Here is a 20,351-nt window from a genome sequence, read left to right on the forward strand (position 1 = left end):
GACCGAATGAATGACTGATCATTCAGTGGGCCAACCTCTGCTGGTAGGAAAGCCCTCTGATCATATTTCTTTTAGGGTCTTCACTTCTCTGCCTTGAGCCACCCCAATCTTGACTCTCTTGACTCTGGAAGAACTCTGGATTCGGGAATTCACATTTATTCAAAGAGAGTATCAGCAGGGGAAAGAAGGAGGGGCTAAGGTCACAGTTTGCACAACACATTTCCTACTGCAATCATTTGAGCTGTTGATTATGGAGATCTGGTGCAGTCTTCCTCAAATTCTGGTCATTTGGATGTTCACAGGTAAGTTTTAGCTTTGGTGAGGAGGCTAGGAAGCACAGAACTATTTGAGTGTAGAAAGGGATCATATTTCTGAGAATTTCAGTGGACTCTGAGGAGCAGGACATCTGACTGACAGGAAGAAAGAAAGAAGTCAGAAAGGGAAATTAAAATAGAACTGGAGCAGAAGAGCGGACAAAGGCAGAGATGAGAGACAGGAAGAGAAACGGGTTGGTGGGCCAGAGAGTCAGACCTAGAAACATAGGCCATTATGGCTGGCTCTCTCGGGTTGAATAATCTTTCTAGCTTATGTGCAAATGTAGTAATGCCAAACTTGAGCTGTTTTTGTTTTTAAGTTGTTCTGCAAACTCTGGGACCGAGCTGTTAAAATGAAACAGCTGGCTTAAAGAGAGGAGAAAAATCATCTGTGTTTTCCCAAATTTCCAAGCAAAAGCTGGATTCAGAGGGGAAGGAAGTAAAAGGGCTTTTGTCAACAGGGATGAGTGTGATGGACTTTAATCACTGGGGTTTCTTTAAAGAGCTTATAATTATTATGGGATAAGCACTGTATTGAGCACTGGAGTAGTTACTAGATCAGCAGATTAGGCAGAGTGTTTGAGGACAGAGGAAAGGGAAAGTCAAGCACAGAAGCTGAAAAGAGGGAGAGCCGGCTAAAGCCCACAGATGACTTGGATTCTAGCTCAGGGAGAGATTTGAAACACTGGCACACTACTGGCAAGTGAGGGATCCAGGATTAGAATCCTGGTATTTTATTTTGACTCCTTCAAGCTGGAAATTTTTTTATGCTTGTCTCCCTTTGAGAGCAGGAAATGTTATACTTTGTTTTTTCTACTGTCTCTCAATGCAGTGCATTGCATCAAGCAGGTTCTCGATAAATGCCACTGCTACTATTTAACGTCTCCCCATTTCACAGACGGGGTACCTAGAGGCTCAGAGAATTGCCTCTCCCTGCCATGACTTTACAGGAAAGTTGTGAGAACAAATGAGACTTGTTTTATGTATTTTATGAGATAATTTTAGGGTAAATGAAAGAATATTTTAAACTAGTGAATCACCTGATAAGGTTAATGAAGATGATGATAATAATAATCGTGATATTTGTTAAGCAATTACTAGGCACCAAGCACTGTACTAAGTACTGGGGTAGATACAAGATAATCAGATCCCACATGGGGCACACAACCTAAATAGGAGGGAGAAAAGATGCCTTTCTATGGTATTGATGCATGTCTCCCCCTTTTAAACTGTGAGTCTGTTGTTGGACAGGGATTGTCCCTGCCGAATTGTACATTCCAACTGCTTAGTATAGTGTTCTGCAAACAGTAAGTGCTCAATAAATACTATTGAATGAATGAATTTTGCAGATGAAGATATACAGAGAAGTTAAGCTACTTGCCCAAAGCCACACAACAGACAAGTGGCAGAGTCAGGATTAGAACTCAAGTCCTCTGACTCACAGGGTGCTCTTTCCACTACACCATGCTGCTTTTCTGGGATTAATTGGCTTTACAGGTACCTACTTAGGGATGCTGGTTAGAGAAAAATAATTAATGGTTCATTGCCTGTTTTTCTAGGGGCAGGGGAGTTTTCCATGGCTGGGCCCAGCCACCACTGCCAACTGGAAAAAAGGACTTCAGGATCTTCTTTTCTGCTTCCAGGATTGACTCATCTGAATGGATCTCAGGTGATTCGGTGGGAATTTAAAAAATCCCCTTCCCTGAATTATCTACTGTTTCTAACTTACTTTGTGAACAGTTCTCATCCTGACATCCTTGCTTTGTACCAAAATCACATTCAGTTTTACCCATCTAACGCATCACTACAGCTAAAGGATTTGCAGGTGAAGGACAGTGGCATTTATCAACTCAGAGTCACCTTGCAACAGCAGCCTGAATCCATTCAAAGAATTTGCCTGGAAATAATGGGTAAGGGTATTCTTCACCCACTTCTTCCTTCTCTTGGCTGGGTGATCCAGAGCGAAAGCCCGGTAGCCTTATCCTTGGAATCTGGCAGGGAGAGGCACCTAAACACCATCACTGTGTCTGATTGGTTGCTTTCTCTGATTGATTGATTGCCCTCTTGAGGCAGAGAAATGTCCGAAAGCTGACTGTCTCCTTTCACGTAGTCTCTGAAGTGAATCCATTCAGTGGATTTCTACTGACGAGGCTCTAGCGCTGAGCTCTTGTTTGAAGTCTTCTTCACTGCAGGCTACCGAGGGTGGGGGTGAGGGTGGAAATGATAATAGTAATAACTATTATCATTATAAAAATACTGAGCGTATTTGTTAAGTACTTACTGTGTGCTAAACTGGGGTGGATCAGGTCGGATTCAATAGTATTTATTGAGCGCTTACTATGTGCAGAGCACTGTACTAAGTGCTTGGAATGTACAATTTGGCAACAGATAGAGACAATCCCTGCCCAATGACGGGCTCAGAGTTTACATCCTTGACCCATATTGGGCCCAGTATAGAGGCAAAAAGGAGCAAGTATTTAATCCCTATTTGGCAGGAAACTGAGGTATGGAGAAGTTAAATGGCTTACCCAAGGTAACACACACAAGAGGCAAGCAACAGAGCTGGGATTAGAAGCCAAATCCTCTGATTTTTAGACCCGTGTTCTTTTTATTAGGCCAGGCTACTTCTCTAAATTCACTCTATTCCTTACCACCCTAGTGTTAGATCATTTTCCTCCCAAGAAAGGTGGTCAACAGTTTCCCTCTGGGGACTGATTCAAAAGCAGGACTTGATCTCAGGGCTTAGAACAATGCCTGGCACATAGTAAGCACTTAACAAATACCGTTATTATTATTATCTGCCTGACAACCAGCCTAGCAGCTAAATCAAAACAGTGATAATAATGATAATCTAGAGATGGAAACACATCGCCAAGATTCTAGACTGAAAGCACATCATTGAAAAGGAACGTGTCTATCAATTTTTTTTTCAGTGGTTCTTGGTAAGCAATTATTATGTTCCAGGTACTGTACTAAGGGCAGGGGTTGGCACAACCTCATCAGGTTGGACACAGTCCCTGTCCCACAGGGATCTCAAAGTCTTAATCCCCGTTTTTGGCCTAGTGGATAGAGCGCAGACCTGGGAATCAGAAGGACCTGGGCTTTTCCTAGGTCCACCAGTTGTCTGCTGTGAGACCTTGGACAAGTCACACAACTTCTTTGTGCCTCAGTTACTTCATTTATAAAATGGGGATTAAGACTGAGAGCTCCATGTGGGACAGGGACTGTGTCCAACCTAATTTCCTTGTATCCGCCTCAGCGCTTAGTATGGTGCCTGGCTTATAGTAAGTGCTTTACAAATACAACTATTATTATGAGGTAACTGAGGCACAGAGAAGTTAAGGGGCTTGCCCAACATCACACGGCAGACAAGCAGTGGAGCCGGGATTAGAATCCATGTCCTTCTGACACACAGGCCAATGCTCTATTCACTAGGCCAGACTGACTTCTCGTTCAACTCTGTGGTATTGTGCTCTGCAAGTGCTTAGTACAGTGCTCTGCACACAGCATGAACTCTGTAAAAACCATGGATTGGTGAATTTTAATGGTAAGATCAAAAGCCTATGCTTTCTTTGCTATCTTTCCAGAGCTCTAGTGGCCAGGCCAGTATTTCTCTGTGACTAATGCCCAGAGACAGAGGCCTTGCTCCATCACTGTTTTCAATCAACCAATGGTAATTCTTGAGCACTTAATCTGTGCAGAGCACCTAGAAGAAGAAAATAGAGTTAGTAGGCATTCATTCAATAATATTTATTGAGCACTTACTATGTGCAGAGCATTGTACTAAGCACTTGGAATGTACAATTGGGCAACAGATAGAGACAATCCCTGCCAATAACAGGCTGTCATGATCTCAGCCCTCAGGGAGCTTACAACGTAATGTTATTTATTGTGTTGAAATCTTTCTATCTGGACACTCCAGACCCCCTTTTAGAGCCCAAGGTCTCCAAGAATGCCTCCCGCATAGGCTCGATCATTGAGCTGACGTGTCAGTCTGTCTTCGGAAAAGTGGATACATATCAGTGGAGAAAGGACGGAAGGCTGCTTCCTGAGGATGATCGCTACCAGCTCTCCGGGAACAATAGCACACTATATATTCAGAAAGCCCAACAATCTGACTGTGGTAATTATTCCTGCCTTGTCCGGAATGAGGTCAGCTCGAATTCATCTCTCCTGCAGTTGAATTTCAAGGGTAAGTCTGGTTCCAGAGAAAGTTTCCTGTTTTATAGGGAAAGCACCAAAAATCATCGAGGCAAGGGAAGAGAGAGAGCGAATGAATGAAACAGCACAAGGGAGAAAGAGCAAATGTGTGAGAGAGCACAAGGGAGACAGATCGAGCATGAGGGAGAAAGAGCAAGTGGGAGGGGGAGCACGAAGGAAAAAGAGCGAGTATGAGGGAGAAAGTGTGGGGGAGAAAAAGTGAACATGAGGGAGAGAGCGAGTGTGCAGGAGAAAATGTGAGGGAGAGAGAGGGAGAAAGAGCAAACACGAGGGAAAAAGTGCGAGGGAGAAAGTGTGAGGGAGAAAGTGAGCATGAGGGAGAATGAGAAAGCACATGATGGAGAATGGGAGAAAGAGTGAGGGAGAATGAGAGAGAAATGGAAGATGACAACTAAAACCCAACTGAATGCAGAGGAGGAGAACTGTTTAGGTGGTTTGGAATGATTTTTAGCTATACAAGATGTAAGAAAGAACACAGCCTGTGCCTCAGTAGAACTGCATGGAGAGTTACTACTTCTCTACTTTGGAAAAGGAAATAATGTTTTTTTGGTCACCTAAGCACAATAATTGTAATGATAATAATAATTGTGGCATTTGTTAAGCATTTACCATGTGCCAGCCACTGCACTGGGCATTGAGGTAGATACAAGATGATCAGATTGGACACCGTCCCTGTCCCACATGAGGCTCACTGTCTTAACCCTATTTTACAGATGAGGGACCTGAGGCACAAAGAAGTTAAGTGACTGGCCAAGGTCACACATCAGGCAAGTGGCAGAGCTGGGATTAGAACCCAGGTCTTCTGATTCCCAGGCCTGTGCTCTTTCCTTTAGGCCAAACTGCTTCTCAAAGGGGATGATTCTTAATCCTTCCCACCCCCTCCCCCACTCCATTCTATCTCTCTGGCTTGGGGACAATTCATTTTCCCCTCCACCATGAGGGAAGAAGAGACTCTTCGGTGAAAAGTAGCCAGGAAAATTATTGAGTTCCAGAAACAAACCATGTGGCGAGCCTGAAAGAAATTGTGCAACTTCCGCCTGTCCTTTCTATTCCTGTTCTTGTGGGAATTTGCCTAAGAGGAATGAGAACCTAGATGTATGCTGGGGTCATGGGTTTGAATCCCGGCTCCACCACTTGTCAGCTGTGTGACAGTGGGCAAGTCACTTAACTTCTCTGTGCCTCAGTTACCTCATCTATAAAATGGGGATTAAGACTGTGAGCCTCACGTGGGTCAAGCTGATTACCCTGTATCTCCCCCAGCGCTTAGAACAGTGCTCTGCACATAGTAAGCGCTTAACAAATACCAACATTATTATTATTCTCTCAGGCTAGTGATGTGCTTGGCTGAAAGAGGGAAGCTGGGGGGCTGGAGGAGACCAGGGTCTAGGTTTTTTTAATGAGTATTTGTAAAACACTTATGATATGCCAAGCACTTTTCTAAGCACTGGGGTAGATATGTTAATTAGGTTAGACACAGTCCATATCCCACATGGGGCTCAAAGTTTTAATCCCCATTTTACAGATGAGGTAACTGAGGTGGGGAAAACTGGAATGACTTGCCCACGGTCACACAGAAGATTAGTGGTGGAGCTGGGATTAGAACCCAGGTCCTTGCTCTATCCACTAGGCATTACTGCTTCTGATGTTGATAAGCAGGTGAGGGACCAGTGCGAAATTAGTGTGATAGTAAGGAACTTGAATTTTTTTTTTTTTGGTCTATTTACAAGCTTGACTTTTGGGTAGGTTTAGTTTTCTGAATTCTTCAAGTCCTTATCCAACTGCTGATTGTCTAGGATAAATGGAAGGCAGAGAAAAATTGGAATGACAATTCTGAAAATGTGTGGAAGGGCCTTTTTTATGGTATTTGTTAAGCATTACTATCTGCCAGGTGTTGTACTAAGTAGAGAGGTAGATACATCACCATCAGGTTGGACACAGTCCCTGTCCCACATAGGTTCACAATTTTAATTCCCATTTTACTGATGAGGTAAGTGAGGCCCAGAGAAGTGAAATGACTTGCCTAAAGTCATGCAGCAGACAAGTGGTAGAGCTGGGATTAGAACTCAGGTCCTTCTGACTCCCATCTCCGTGGTCTATCCACTAGGACATACTGCTTCTCCCACTGCTTCTCTATTGTGGAGAGCTTCTCTGATCATGAAGAGTAAAAAAGAGTGGGAAAAGGATCCAGTACATTAGTTAACATGCAAAGTCTGCACAGAGTCATCCACAAAGTCCTAAAATCTATCATTTACTTTGAGAATGGCATGGCCTAGTGGATACAGTACAGGCCTGGGTGTCCGAAGGACCTGAGTTCTAATCCCAGCTCTGCCTCTTGACTGCTATGTGACCTTGGGCAAGTTACTAAACTTCTCTATGTCTCAGTTACCTCATCTGTAAAATGGGGATTAAGACCGTGAACTCTATGTGGGACAGGGACTGTGACCAACCCGATTATCTTGTATTTATCCCAGCATAATGCAATGCCGGGCATATAATAAGCGCTCAACAAGTACCATATTTCATAGTGAAAAACACCTCCCTTCCTCTTGAACGTTCCATAGTGGCCCAATTTCTCCCCACAGTTCCTGGAAAAGCCAATTTTCCATTTCTTATTAAACATCTGGTTTTCCTTTGCAGGTGTCTCCTTTCTGATGGAGTTGGTATTTGGAATTTCTTTCTTTTCCCTGATTTGTTGTCTGATTGTTTCAACTGTCTTCTGTCTTCAAGGGTGTCAAGCAGAGAATGGTATGTATCACCAAATATAATTATTTATCATTCTACCATTTAATCTTGCCACATACTTCCTCATCTCCCTTGGTGCTATAAAACAATTCTTTAACATGTTAGGGCTCCTCCAAGGATTTTGAATCCATGTGCGGTCAAAATCAGCTCATCCTAACTGTATAGTTGGAGAAATCCAACAAAATGTATGAAAGAAGGCAAACTTCTGTAAGGAGGTTTAAAGCCCACATTCAGGACTTTGCTTGCGTAAAATACAAAATGCATTTTTAGCAAAAAAACCTCATTTGATCCCATAAGAGCAAAACTAAGCAAATGAGAGGCAGCGTGGCCTAATGGAAAGAGTTCAGGCCTGAGAGTCAGGAGTCCTGAGTTCTACTCCCTTTTCTGCCACTTGCCTGTTTTGCTTTGGGCAAGTCCCTTGACTTCTCTGTGCCTCAATTTCCTCATCTCTACAACTGAGGTTAAATATTTTGTTCTCCCACACCTACTAAGATCTGTGACCCTTAGGTGGGAGAGGGACTGCATCTGATCACCTTCTAACTACCCCAGCTCTTAGTAGAGAGCTAGGCAATCATTAATCATGGGCATTTATTGAGTGCTTCTATGTGCAGAGCACTGTACTAAGCACTTGGGAGTGTACGATACAAGATAGTTGGTAGATATGTGTCCTGCTCACAGTGAGCTTACAGTCTAGAAGAGAAGCTGTATTGCCTAGTATAGAGCATGGGTTTGGGAGTCAGAGGATCTGGGTTCTATTTCAGCTCCACTGCGTCTGCTGTGTGATCTTGGACAAATCACTTAACTTCTCTGGGTCTCAATTACCTCATCTGTAAAATGGGGATTAAGATTATGAACCCCATATGGGAGAGGGACTGTGTCCAACCCGATTTGCTTTTATCCAACCTGGCATTTAGAACAGTGCCGGGCACATAGTAAGTGCTTAACAAATACAGTTATTATTATTATTTTTAGAAGAGGCATGTAGTAAACTCTTAGCAAATGCCATTATTAAATGTCAGCGTACTAATGCACGTGTGTGAAACACAGCTGGAAGAGAAGGGTGAATAGTTTGGCACTACAGTACACCTATAGATGACCTTGCATGTTTTCATGTTGCATTCAATCAATCATTGTCGCTTACTGAGCACTGCTGAGGGCAAAGCACAATATTAAACACTTAGGGAGAACTCAGGAGAAGCAAAACACATGTCTTTTTTCCTCCTTTCATCTAATGTGTGAAAGAGAAGACAAAAATTATTCACATGTATTGGCAGCAAGAGGAAGAACAGGGTTTTAACACATGATGTGATTAACTGAAAGTGAGAGGGAGAAAGAGTGAGCGATATGCCAGGAAGAGATCCTGAAGAATTGACTCTACAAATGTACAGATATGTTTGTCGTATTTTGGATAAAACTTGACAACCTACTAAGGGGAACATTCTTCCAACAACATGTGTGACTAGCAATTTAACATCGTTTTGGAAGGAACAGTTGGCATCAGTCTTGGGTGACTACTGTAACATGCATTTTCCTTAACACGGAGCAACAGTGAAACACATTAGAGGAGAATAATAATAATTTGGGTATTTGTTAAGGGCTTACTCTGTGCTAAGAACTGTGGTAAATACAACAGAATTGGATCAGACACAGTACCTGTTCCCTACGTGTCTCAGAGTCTGAAAGGGAGTGAGATGTTTAATATTTAATCTCCATTTTTCAGATGAGGAAACTGAGGTACAGCAAGTGATTGGCCCAAAAGTACCTAGCAGGCAAGTGGTGGAGCCAAGACTAGAATTTAGATCTCCAGACCTCTGAGCCTGTGCTCTTTCCACTAGGCCATCCTGTTTCTGGTTGTACCTGGGAAAATGTGTTAGTTGGGTAGAAAGAGAAATATTTGGGCTGGGTGGATAATATCTGCCGGGGGGAAAATCCGGATCACTGATTAAGAGGATCATGTTCAGTCATGTGAGCTGAAAGGCAATGTCTTTTGTTTCTTCACCATGATCCTTTTTCTTTTTTTAAAATCAGTGAGAGAATCATGGAAAAGAATGAACACTTTCATGAATGTGGCAACACTTCTTAATTCTCTCTTGCTGATCATCACTTCCTGCTGTTGGATGGCTATCGAAGGTAGGATTTTAGGGATTCTGGGTGTTTGAAGGAATACTTGTGATGGTTATTGTCTGAGGGACTCAATTCACTAGAGCGGCAATACCTGAAGAGAGGCCATTTGAAAAGCCTAGTGCATGGAAAAATTAAGGTCTAGGCTTTTCTGTGAGAATCATCCTCTTTAGGTAAAATGCAACTCTATAGGGAGTTGGCTACATGCACCATCTTCACTCTTGGTTTCTTCCCAAATATAGAGGCACAGCTCAAGGTGGAAGTATTTTAGTAGACATTATTGTCTGTAACACCAGTATTAATTGGGGAATTGTTTCATATGCAGCAGAAAAATGTCAGCCGTCAGGGCCAGAGAGCAAACCCTAGGTTTGACAAAAGAGAATAGAGGGGGCACCTGCTTAGAGAACCCTAACTCTGCTCTCCAGGGCTTATGGACCCGGCAAAACAAAGCCTTAGGCGGTGCTGCAGTTCAGCTGAAAATTGGGAGTTCATTGCCCTAGACAGACCAACATGGCACACAGTAGAAGCAGCATAATAATAATCATTGTGGTATTTGTTAAGCACTTACTATGTTCCACGCACTGTACTAAGCTCTGGGGTAGATACAAGGTTGCACACAGTTCATGTCCCACCTGGGGCTCACATTCTTAATCCTCATTTTACAGATGAGGTAACTGAAGCACAGAGAAGTGAAGTAACTTGCCCAAGGTCACACAACAGACAAAGGTGTGAGCCTGCTGTTGGGAAGGGATTGTCTCTAACTGTTCCCGAATTGTACATTCCAAGCGCTTAGTACAGTGCTCTGCACATAGTAAGTGCTCAATAAATACTATTGAATGAATACCCTAGTGCCTAATGCAATTTCAGGCACATAGCAAGAACTTAGCAAGTACCAGTAAAAAAAACATCAAAAAAAATAAATACGACTGAATGAATGAATGAAGTGGTGGAGCCGGGCCTAGTAGAAAAAGCACAGGCGTGGTGAGTAAGAGGACGTAGGTTCTAATCCCAGTTCTGACCCTTGTTTGCTTTGTGACCTTGGGCAAGTCACTTCACTTTATTGTGCCTCAGTTACCTCATCCATAAAATGGGAATAATAATAATAATAATAATTGTGGCATTTGTTAAATTCTTAACTTTATGTCAGGCACTATACTAAGCACTGGGTTGGATACAAGCAAATTGGGTTGAATTTTAGTAGGGAAAATAATCCCTACTAAAATACTTCCTCCTTGATCAGTGCCTCTATATTTGGGAAGGAACCTAGAGTGAAGATGGTGCATGTAGTCAACTCCCTATAGAGTTGCATTTTACCTAAAGAGGATGATTCTCACAGAAAAGCCTAGAACTTAATTTCTCCATGAACTGGGCTCTTCAAATGACCTCTCTTCAGGTATTGCCGCTCTGGTGAACTGAGTCCCTCAGACAGTGGGTCCCTGTCCCACTTGGGGCTCCCAGTCTCAATCCCTATTTTACAGATGAGGTAACTGAGGCACAGAAAAGTAAAGTTACTTGCCCAAGTTCACACAGCAGACAAGTGGTGAAGCCGGGTTTAGAACCCACAACTTTCTGACTCTCAGGCCCCTGCTCTATCCACTACACCATGCTGCTTCTCAAGACTGTAAGCCCTATGTGGGACAGGGGCTATCTTAGACTATGAGCCCATCATTGGGCAGGGATTGTCTCTATCTGTTGCCGAACTGTACATTCCAAGGGCTTAGTACAGTGCTTTGTACATAGTAAGCGCTCAATAAATACTACTGAATGAATACCCTAGCACCTAATGCAATGTCAGGCACATAGCAAGAACTTAGCAAATACCATTAAAAAAAGGTAACCAGGGAAGGAGCAGCATTTTTTGAGCAAAAACTTTATAAAGATTGAGAAACAAGGAGACAAAAGGGAAAAAAAAGGGCAGGGGCTGCAAATAACACAACAGAGTTTTTGTGTGTAGACAAGTGTATTTGCACTGTAGGCCCCACAGTCATCATTTCAGCCACGCATGCACTTCTAGTTGAATTTTGCCTCCATTTTTTGAGTGCTAAGGATTAATCTCATTTTTGAGTGCCAAGGATTAATCTCAATGCTATATTCCAAAGTTGGATATATAGTGTCAAGAAAGCACCTTTGTCCCCACCCTAAGCTTCATGTACTTTAGACACCTCAGTCCAGTGGATAGACAGACTGATTCTCCCATTGTTCAATCGATCCAAACCTTACTCCACAGCCAGGCAAACTCCATGAAGCTCATAGCCCTTTGGATCAAGTCATCCCTCTGGCTTCAGTCTCTTCTGTGTTTTCTGCATGTTCAAGCTTGAGAAGTGGCTGAAAAGGAAGTTTTTCCAGGCTCTTTCAGTGAAAACATTTTAAGTGATATCTCTCCCCCTCAGCCCTTACACAACACAAGAACAAGCTGTTGGAAAGCTGCAGAGAGAACTCTTTTTTATGGTGTTTATTAAGTGTTCATTAGTGTCAAGCACTGTTCCAAGCACTAGGTTAGATTTTTTTTAATGGTATTTAAGTGCTTACTATGTGCCAGGCACCATTCTAAGTGCTGGAGTAGGTAGATACAAGGTTGGACACAGTCTGTGCCCACCTAGAGCTCACAATCTAAATTCCCATTTTACAGATGAGGTAACTGAGGCACAGAGAAGAGCAAGGTACAAGGTAATCCGGTCTGATACAGTCCCTGTGGCATATTGGGCTCCCAGGCTAAATAGGTGGGAGAACAGGTACTGAATCCCCATTTTGTGGTTGAGGAAACTGAGGCCCAGAGAAGTGAAGTGACTTGTCCAAGATCGTATAGCAGGCAAGTGGTGGAGCCACAGTTAGACTTCAGATCCTCTGGCTTCCAGGTTCCTACATTATCCACTATTCCTTGCTGCTTCTCTAACCAAAGCCCTTGCAGATTGCTTTATACTCTGTGTGATTTCTGCCCCAGTGGGATTCTGGATTTGGCCCACCATGGTCAGACAATAAGGGTGGTGGGTATTCCATCTGCAGGATAATTTACTGCTAGACCTCCTCCTGTGGCCAAATGAATGTCATTGGAAGGAGCAAAGGAAATGAGTCTATCTTGCTGGCATCTTGTACTAGAATGCAGTTTTCCAGTTTTAAGAGCATGTAACTTTCCAAATAGTTTAGGCCACAAAAATTGGGCAGAGGTGAGAGGAAGTGGGGAAAGAAGGAAGGCAAAAAGAAAGGATCGTGGTTCCAGTACCTGCAGGCTGACTCCCCCCACCCACTTCAGCAAACAATCAATATTTATTGTGTACTATGTGAAGAGCACTGTACTAAGTGCTTGAGCATGGTACTAAGCGCTTCAGCACAACAAACAGCTTGGCTGCTCCTTACACTCCTTTTAAAGGAGGAATCTTTCTCAGTAGCATTTTCCTCTCTTTCTTTTAGGGATTTCTCTAGGTCATCTGGTGGCAGTAGCACTTTGTATTTTATTGACTCTTATAAAACTGGTCACTGTGATAAAGACGTGGTATGGTATTCCTTGGTGTTCTTCCATTCATTTTTGTAAGTATTCAAAAGAAAGTGGGGTTCCTGCACTGGGTTCCTTCTCTTTTGGTTTTTTCACTCCAGAGAATGGGATCTTGGAGACTAATGCTTGGAGCTCTCAGCTCGGCTCTGTCAGTAACTTCCTGTGGGATATTACATGGCCTAGTAGTCAGAAGGTCGTGGGTTCTAATTCTGACTCTGCCACTTGTCTGCTGTGTGATCTTGTTGGTATTTGTTAAGCGCTTACTATGTGCAGAGCACTGTTCTAAGCACTGGGGTAGACACAGGGTAATCAGGTTGTCCCACGTGAGGCTCACAGTTAATCCCCATTTTACAGATGAGGTAACTGAGGCACAGAGAAGTGAAGTGACTTGCCCACAGTCACACAGCTTACAAGTGGCAGAGCTGGGACTCGAACTCATGAACTCTGACTCCGAAGCCCAGGCTCTTTCCACTGAGCCACGTTTATTTCTCTATGCCTCAGTTACCTCATCTGTAAAATGGGGTTTGAGACTGTGAACCCCATGTGGGACAGAGACTGTGTCCAACCTGATTTGCTTGTATCCACCCCAGAGCTTAGTACAGTGCGTGGCACATAGTAAGCATTTAATAAATACCAAAATTATTTTTATTATTATATTAGGAAAATCTTGCCACATCTCTGAACTTCAGTTTCCTCATAGGTGAAACAAGGGTGATAACACACTCTGCTTCAGTGTTTGTTTATTTTGTGGTTTTCTTTAAGCACTTACTATGTGCCAGGAACTGTAGTAAGTGCTGGCTAGATAGAAGTTAATCAAGTTGGACATTGTCCCTGCCCCATATGGCGTTCACAGATCTAGTCTGCATTTTGCAGATGAGGTAACTGAAGCACAGAGGAAATGAAATGACTTGCCCAAGGTCACATGACAGACAAGCGGCAGAGCCAGGGATAGAAGGCAGGTTCTTCTGATTCCCAGACCCGTGGTCTATCCACTAGACTACACTGCTTTTTTATTGCCATTGTTCTTGTCTGTCTCCCCGATTAGACTGTAAGCCCGTCAAAGGGCAGGGACTGTCTCTATCTGTTACCGATTTGTACATTCCAAGTGCTTAGTACAGTGCTCTGCACATAGTAAGCGCTCAATAAATACTATTGAATGAATGAATGCTTATTATTATTCCCAGGAAGAGAGCCCTCCTTCCCCACCATTTTGAAAAGCTCATGGGAGCCTTCTTTGGTTTGTTAAGGCTGTTTGTTTGTTTGTTTGTTGTCGAGAAGCAGCTTGGCGCAGTGGAAAGAGCACGGGCTTTGGAGTCAGGGCTCATGAGTTCGAACCCCAGCTCTGCCACTTGTCAGCTGTGTGACTGTGGGCAAGTCACTTAACTTCTCTGCGCCTCAGTTCCCTCATCTGTCAAATGGGGATTAAGACTGTGAGCCCCACGTGGGACAACCTGATTCCCCTGTGTTTACCCCAGCGCTTAGAACAGTGCTCTGCACATAGCGCTTAACAAATACCAACATTATAATTATTATTATTAAGGGTCCTCTGTACCTACTCCATGTGATCACCCTAACCGGTAGCACTTAGAGCTCTGAGCCAACATCATATCTAATCCTGTTAAGGCTGGGGTACACATACATATATACATACAGAGATCTCTCAGATAGTTTAGACCTCCCAAATGCACTATTTGGACTCATATTAAGTAAAAAGTTCAGAGTTCAGGTATTTGGCTTAAACTTTTTGGATAATTTTATGGGTGGATACAGAAACAAAAAAAATCAACAATTGTTTCTTGTCTTTTGACAGGTTTCAAGATGCTCATTGATGTATCTTGTATGCTGATTATAACTGTAGTGAACATCATCCTGATTACACTTTTCCTGGAACAGTTTGGAAAGTTGTTTTCTATTTAAAGTCCCCTACTCCAGGCTCCCTCTAGTTCTGGCCCCATGGTAGGACCGAGGGTCTTGGGAGAGTTGCCCCTAGAACTTGGGTTTAGATGGGGCTGTTACCTTGAGGGTGAAGCAAAGATCAATTAAAGGGAAATGCTTCTGGCTCAAGGATCTTTAGCAATCAATCAATCACATTTACCGAGCACTTGGAAAGTCAGCTCTCCTTTCGTACACTGCTGAGGAATCAACCCTGTAGCAAAGAGAGTCTTATTCAGCAGATCTTCCTTTAAGAGGCTAGACTGGTAACATAAGGAAAGAAGGGTGCCCATGGATGCTATAATCCACTCAAATATAATTTAAATTTAATCAGGTGCACCCTGATTAATGCAAACTCCGTTAAATAGTATTCTCCCAAGAACTTGATTGCATGTTGTTCTGCAAACAATATGCACTCAGTAAATATGACTGATCGATTGAAAGGAAAGGAAGGATGAGGGTAATAGGAGGACCACAGTTAGAGAAGCAGCATGGCCTAGTGGCTAGAGCATGGGCCTGGAAGTCGGAAGAATCTGGGTTCTAATCCTGGCTCCACCATGTGTCTTCTCTGTGACACACTCCTGCTACTTGTCCTCATTGTGACCTGGGGCAAGGCGCTTAACTTCTCTCTGTGCCTCACTTCCCTCACATGTAAAATAGGGATTAAAAGTGTGAGCTAAGCGCTTAGTACAAGGCTTGTAACTACCCCAGTGTTTAGTAAGAGCCTGGCACATAGTAAGCACTTAACAAAGACCACAAAGAGAGAGGGCAGCTAAGTATGTTAGACCAAATTAGGAAGAATTTTGATTAAGGGCTTAATTGATAAAAGGGATGATGAAAAATCAATGGGGTGATGGGCTTTTGCGGAAGGGCATGCCATAATCAAACTATCAGTGATATTTATTGAAAGCTTTCTGTGTGTAGAGCACTATACAAGGCACCTGGGAGAATACAAGTCATTAGAATTGATGGAAGCAATCCCTTCTCTCAAGGAGTTTACATTCTATTGGGGGAAACAGACATTAAAATAAATTAGAGATAGGGTAAGCAAGCACTCAGTACACTGCTTTGCATACAGTAAGCGCTCAGTAAATATGATTGAATAAGCAGCTGTAGAGATGAGGGCTGTGGAGGTGAGAATCAAAGTGCTTAGGAAGTACAGACCAAAATGCACAGGTGAAGCAGAAGGGAGGGAGATTTTTAAAAATGAGTGGTTAGCAAGAGGAACCTTCTTGGAGGAGACGTGATCTTAATAGGGCTTTGAAGATAAGGGCAAAATTTAAGAAAGATGGCTTTTGATGATGATATTTATAATAATAATAATATGATAATGATAATGGCGATTGTGGTAATTGTTAAGCATTACCAGGTAGATGCAAGGTAACTGGATTGGACACGATTCCTGTCCTAAATGGGGCTCACATTCTTAATCCCCATTTTACAGATGAGTTAACTGAGGCACAGAGAAGTGAAGTGACTTGCCTAAGGTCACACAGCAGGCAAGTGATGCTCCAGGATTAGAACCCAGGTCCTGCTGACTCCCAGACCCATGTTCTATCCACTAGGCCATGCTGTTTCTCTTCTGCTTTTGTGTGCAAGATGTAGTGAAGTGTAGAAAGTCTAGAGGCAGGGAGCCCCACAAGAAAACACAGTATATTAAAGGCTTAGTACCAGAGCTTAGTACACAGTGCTTAGTACAGGGTCTGGCACATAGTAAGTGCTTAACAAATACCAATTTTAAAAAAATTCCTAGAAAGTGTACCGCTTCAGAAGAGGAGGAGCCTTGCTGGGTGAAATAATAAGAAAATAGAGGCAGATTTGGGTTTGGGTCAATCAAGCAATCATATTTATTGAGCACTTACAGTGTACAGAACACTGTACTAAGCACTTGGGAGAGAACAGTATGACAGGCACATTCCCTGTCCCCAGAGAGTTTACAGTATAGAGGGGGATACAGACATTAAAATAAATAATGGATATGTGCATGAGTGCTGTGGGACTGGGAGGGGAGATGAATAAAGAGAGCAAGTCTGAGTGATCCAGAAGGGAGTGGAAGAAAAATAAGAAAACGGTTTGGTCAGGGAAGGTCTCTTGGAGAAAATGTGTCTTCAATAAGGCTTTGAAGGGAGAGAGTAATTGTCAGGTATGAAGAGGGAGGGTGTTGCAGGCCAGGAGCAGGATATGGGCGAGGCGTCAGTGGCGAGATAGACAAAATTGAGGTACAATGAATACGATGGCATTAGAGGAGTGAAGTGTGTGGGCTGGGTTGGAGTAGTAGAGTAGTAAGGTCAGCTAGGAAGGGGCAAAGTGACTGAGTGCTTTAAAGCTAATGGTGAGGAGTTTCTGTTTGATGAGGAAGTGGATGGGCAACCACTGGAGGTTCTTGAGGAGTAGGGAGACATGGCCTGAATGTGTTTGTAGAAAAATGATCTGGACAGCAAAGTGAAGTATGCACTGGTGTGGGGAAGAGATGGGAAACAGAGAGGTCAGCAAGGAGGCTGATAAAGTAATCAAGGCAGGACAGGATAAATGCTTGGATTAGCATGGTAGCAGGGTTTTACGATCTGGGAGGGCAAAGAAACAAAGAGAATTCCAGAGCTATATATAGGGAAATAGAGAAGAAAATGTGCTACTGCCGGAGATGGGAAAGTTAGGAGGGGCAGGGTTAGGAAGAAAAATGAGGTAAGTTTTTGACATAATAAATTTGACAAGTAGCAAAGCATCCAAATGCCAGGATCCTGAAAATGGGAAGAAGTGCAAATCTGGAGAGGAGGGGACCAAACAGGAGCTGCCAGAGAGATGGGAAGAGACCCAGAATAGAACCATGTTTTGAAACCAGGCCTAGAAGAACTCGGATCTCTAGGACTAAAAGGCCAAGAAGGATTAGATTAGAAGAGAAACCAACATAGCTTTTCTTTTGGTCTCACAAGAACAAGGTAGATAATACTTAAAGATAACTATCATCCTTGGGATGTTGAAAGATTTATGGGGAAACAAATTGCTCAATGACCATATTTTGGTCGAAGTAATTTCAAAAACAAGAAGTGTCAAGCCTAATGTCTCCAAGAAGGCATATGGCAAGAAGCCTTTGTTCCTGAGTCAGTAGATTCCACGTGGATTTAGAAGCAGAAAATCAATATTTCTTCTCCATTTCTGAAATGTTTCCTAACAGAGCGAGGCTGTAGACCTTCTACTGATTTGGCTCCTAGCATTGTTCCTGCCATTTTTGTTCCTCTCATTTTAAGCATGGCGTTGTTTGGATGGTGTAAGTTATATGTCACTTTTGTTCCCATGGCTTATCTCTTTCCTTCAAGCCTCTGACTCCAACTACCATGCAAAACAGAGATCTTCAAAGTGCATATTTTGGCCACCTGATCTCAAATGAAAACTCATTTTCCTTGTCCTAGGGATTTATACTAGTTCTCGTTTGACCTTTACTCTGGTAATATTAGATGGGAGATTGGCAGAAAAATAATAATAATTAGTAGTAGGAGTATTATTAATAATACTATATGAAAGTGCTTACTCTGTGTCAAGCACTGTTCTGAATGCTGGGGTAGATTTAATTTGAAAAAAAGGTCCAGTATGAGAATTGCCTCAGGAGAGGAAGAGGCTACCTGGGTGAAATATTGATAAGAAAAAATAGGCAGATGTAGGGGCTTGGTGGTGTCTGAGAAGTTTAAGGGTCATAGGTGAGGTTGTCAACAACAATAGCTACTTAATCCGGTGGTTCCCTGATTAAATTGCTGAATTGGATCAAACAGGAGATCTTTTCTTGTTAAGGTAGATTTGGTGTGGTAATTACTCAATTGCAAGAATACGAAGTTTGTCTTCCAAAAGAAACAAATTCTCATTGTCTATCCAATCTGTATGAGTATATTTCTGGAAAGAAATTTACCAGCAAAAATTTTTCAAAGGAATGTGCTGTGTAGCCCTGGTGGAAAGAACACAGGCCTGGGAGCGATGAGCCCAGGTTCTATTCCTTGCTCTACTGTTTGCCTACTGTTCGACCCAGGACAAGGCACTTACCCTCTCTGTGCCTCATTTTTCTCATCGGTAAAATGGGGATTAAATAACTATTGTCTTTCCATCTGAGATTGTGAGCCCCTTTTGGGATAGGTATTGTGTTCAATCTTAGTGTATTGGTCTACCTCAGTGCTTAGCAATGTCTGGTGTATAGTAAGCACTTAGCAAATACAACAATTATTACTATAAATTTTGAAGCCATGAACCACTAGTCCCAATTGTGAGGCCTTCAGCAGCATAGTTGTAGCTTTTTTAAAAAATGGCATTTGTTATGCACTTATTTTGTGCATGACACTGTACTACGCACTAGGGTTGACACAAGCTAGTCAGGTTGGACATAGTCCATGTCCCACATGGGGTGTATAGTTAATCCCCTTTTTACAGATGAGGTAACTGAGGCAAAGAAAAATGAAGTGATTTACCCAAGGTCCCATAGCAGACAAGTGACAGAGGTGGAATAAGAACCTACATCTGACTCTCAGGCCTGAACTCTATCCTCTAGACCCCGCTACTTCTGGGTGACCTTTCTACCCTTCGGGACCAAGGAAGCCTCAGGGCCACCACCTCTGGACATTCCAGATATGGTCAATAGAAGGAGGGGAACAGCGCTGAAATGAAACCACAGATGTTAGTCGGGTCACTTTCAAAGCCAATCAAGAGGAACATACAAGGTCATCTGATCTGAGAAAAGAAGGCTTGGTTTAAACCTGCTCCTCCTAAGGCTTTTGAGTCCCTCTGTTCTGAGCAGTGACAAAGAACCAGGTTCAGATTCTCCTCAGATGAAGTGTACATTAAGGCCCAGGTGGATTCTGTGAAATTTTGTCAACTTGCCATTAGGTTGATGGTTCATAGGGCCAGAACTCCTCTCCCACTGCAATACACACACTCCACTTCCCTAACACCAACCAACCTATTACCCGTTTATTGCTCTCGTCTCTTCCACCATCGACCCATTGCTCCAGCTTGGAACTTCCTCTCCCTCTGTATCTGACAGACCACCACTCTCTCCATCTTCAAAGTCCTGCTAAAATTAGCTCTCCTCCAGGAAGCCTCCCCTGACTAACCTCTCATCTCCCATCCTATTCTCCCTCCCTTCTGTGTCATCGGGACACTTAAATCCACCTCCTCAGCACTTACTCACTCCACCCCCGCAGCATTTATGTAGCTATCCTTTTCAACAGACAATTATTCTCCCGGGCTTCAAAGCCCTATTGAAGGCATATCTCCTCCAAGAGGCCTTTCCTGACTAAGCCCTGCTTTCCTCTTTTCCCAATCCTTCTGTGTCACCTGACTTGCTCCCTTTATTCATCCCCCCTCCCTGTCCCACAACAGTTATGTACATATCTGTAACCTATTTACATTAATGTCTGTCTTCTAGACAGTAAGCTCATTGTGGGCAGAGAATGTGTCTGCTTATTGTTATACTGTATTCTCCTAATGCTGAACACAATTAAGCACTCAGTAAATACAACTGACTGACTTCTACTCTACTGCTTTTCCTGCCT

General features: G+C 43.0%; 1 protein-coding gene and 1 long non-coding RNA gene across 6 annotated transcripts in view; one reads left to right on the top strand and one right to left on the bottom strand.

Annotated features, from left to right (window-relative positions):
• Positions 1-20,351, top strand: part of LOC103171242 (HEPACAM family member 2-like) — a 22,674-nt gene continuing 2,323 nt past the window's right edge. Inside the window, exons 1-8 of one of the 5 annotated variants that reach the window (XM_039912457.1) lie at positions 6-302; positions 1,874-1,983; positions 2,125-2,224; positions 4,237-4,506; positions 7,173-7,280; positions 9,306-9,407; positions 12,807-12,923; positions 14,699-14,785. In XM_039912457.1, the coding sequence (XP_039768391.1) occupies positions 251-302; positions 1,874-1,983; positions 2,125-2,224; positions 4,237-4,506; positions 7,173-7,280; positions 9,306-9,407; positions 12,807-12,923; positions 14,699-14,785 (946 nt within the window). In that variant the 5' untranslated portion in view covers positions 6-250. Of the gene's footprint in view, positions 303-1,873; positions 1,984-2,097; positions 2,225-4,236; positions 4,507-7,172; positions 7,281-9,305; positions 9,408-12,806; positions 12,924-14,698; positions 14,786-20,351 lie in introns of all 5 variants that reach the window. The other 4 variants (XM_029067658.2, XM_039912458.1, XM_029067660.2 and 1 more) reach the window with 4 other exon arrangements.
• Positions 11,253-20,351, bottom strand: part of LOC114812888 — a 20,373-nt gene continuing 11,274 nt past the window's right edge. The window contains exon 2 of the long non-coding RNA XR_003760510.2: positions 11,253-11,723. This is a non-coding gene — a long non-coding RNA (uncharacterized LOC114812888). The remainder of the gene's footprint in view (positions 11,724-20,351) is intronic.

The sequence above is a fragment of the Ornithorhynchus anatinus genome, chromosome 6, assembly GCF_004115215.2.
Source record: "Ornithorhynchus anatinus isolate Pmale09 chromosome 6, mOrnAna1.pri.v4, whole genome shotgun sequence".
NCBI lineage: Eukaryota > Metazoa > Chordata > Mammalia > Monotremata > Ornithorhynchidae > Ornithorhynchus > Ornithorhynchus anatinus.